Source organism: Brassica oleracea, chromosome C4 (assembly GCF_000695525.1).
Source record: "Brassica oleracea var. oleracea cultivar TO1000 chromosome C4, BOL, whole genome shotgun sequence".
NCBI lineage: Eukaryota > Viridiplantae > Streptophyta > Magnoliopsida > Brassicales > Brassicaceae > Brassica > Brassica oleracea.
In genome coordinates, this window is record NC_027751.1 from 13,981,719 (window position 1) to 13,983,708 (window position 1,990).

Here is a 1,990-nt window from a genome sequence, read left to right on the forward strand (position 1 = left end):
TTCTTGGAAAATTCAACAACATCATTCGGACAAAATCATTAATTAAATAGAAAAAAAGAAGAGAAATTTGATACTACGGTTTTTCAACAATTACATTTCGAGAAGCGCAACGAAATGCATGCATATGGTAAAATATATTCTAAAGTAGCAAAGTTACATTACAAGAAAATTCTAAAGTACCAAAACAGGAAAACTCGACGTGAGCTTTATCAAATCGGTCTGAAGAAGTCAAAATCAATTTGCCTTCTTCTCTAGATGTTTCGAATTCACATAAGTGCCGGCCAAAAAACGGCAAATTCCTCGTCGTTTTATTCTCAGAATAATCAACACCCTGAGGCTATAAATCGAAGTTAAAATCACTAAGGAGTCCTTTGCTACTTGCTCTAAACCCTATTCACAAGAAGGTCCCTGTTCTTGTCCACAATGGTAAAACCATTCTGGAGTCTCAAGTGATTCTTGAATACATCGATGAGACTTGGAAGCATAATCCACTTCTCCCTCAGGATCCTTACGAGAGATCTAAGGCTCGGTTCTTGGCTAAACTCGTCGATGAGCAGGTATACGTTCTTCGTTTTTAAACTATCCAAACTTCAAGAATCTCAATATTTTAATAAGCTAATGATATTTTATAGAGTCATAGAATTTATTTTACTAAACTATTGTTTATTTTTCTTGGACACTGTAGATTATAACTGCAGGGTTTGTATCAATGGCAAGAGCAGATGAGAAAGGAAGAGAAGTTCTTGCCGAGCAGACAAGAGAACTGATTATGAATCTTGAGAAGGAACTTGTCGGAAAAGATTTCTTTGGTGGTAAGACTGTCGGATTCTTGGACTTAGTCGCCGGAAGTGTGATCCCGTTTTGTTTGGAGAGAGGTTGGGAAGGAATTGGGCTGGAAGTGATCTCAGAGGAGAAGTTTCCAGAGTACAAGAGATGGGTGAAGAATCTTGAGAAGGTTGATTTTGTCAAGGATTGTATTCCTCCTAAAGAGAAACATGTTGAACACATGAATCACATGGGACAGATAATCAGATCAGCTTAAACGTATTAAGAGTTAAGACAAGAATCATCTTTAGTGCTTTGTTCCAACGTCTTAAGTTTCTAATGCTTGTAAGCTTGTTTTATGTTGTCTAAAATAAAAGTTGGCTTGTTATACGTTTTTCTAATACAAAAATCTCTCTTATGGTTTGGAGAATTAGCTTTTTTGCTCTCTTTCATCCTTTCAGCAAGTCATAAAAGACCTTTGGTCCCCACATGTTCCCTCTAGAGCTTCTGATAATTAATTAGTTACAAATATTAAGAGGTTTACGTCAGTTATATAGATTGGGTCCCTGTGTCTCTTCTTAAGAAAACTGATCGAGATCTTGCTTTTCACATTATTTTTAGGCTTTTCTTGGTCACTGTCCTGATAAGGCGGAACGGTATAAAAGCTCACTGTAGCTCGTTGTAGCTCGTTGTAGCTACGTTCTGAAGCAAGACTTCCTAGTTTAATTGGTAAAGTTTATTCATTATAGGAGGTTTCAATTGTCAATGAAGCTTTGGTAACTTTATGTCTAAGGAGCATAAGGAATATGTTGGTTTTTTGGTGTGAGTTATTCATTATATGAGGTTCCTACTTCCTAGCGTTGACATTTTTTTCTGTTTTAGGTTTGAGTTTCTTTATAGGCTTTTTGCAGAATTGACCTATAACTTAAAGTCAAACACAAAACTAACCTCCTTTTTTTTTTTTAAATTGGTTTTGCCCTATTCACCCCACAAGTTCATATAATTTACGAAAATGCCATCAATTTTTTTTTTCTTTTTTTTTCGAAAATGACATTTTTACTCTCTCACCCTCATCATCTTCAAGTAATTACAAGATTGCCATTGTCATCAATACCACAACCACCATGAACAACCAATTTGAAGCTCTTAATGCTCCCAAAATCGATTTACCCTTCTTCTTTTTCCATTCTTGTGAACTAAACACAACATATCTCTCACTTTCTCT

The 1,990-nt window shown here is 35.6% G+C and overlaps 1 protein-coding gene across 1 annotated transcript in view; it reads left to right on the forward strand.

Annotated features, from left to right (window-relative positions):
- The window catches only part of LOC106338198 (glutathione S-transferase U5-like), a 1,813-nt gene extending 660 nt beyond the window's left edge, over nt 1–1,153 (forward strand). Inside the window, exons 2-3 of the mRNA XM_013777229.1 lie at nt 365–557; nt 686–1,153. Coding sequence (XP_013632683.1) covers nt 365–557; nt 686–1,042 — 550 coding nt within the window. The 3' untranslated portion in view covers nt 1,043–1,153. The remainder of the gene's footprint in view (nt 1–364; nt 558–685) is intronic.
- The last annotated feature ends 837 nt before the right edge of the window (nt 1,154–1,990 follow it).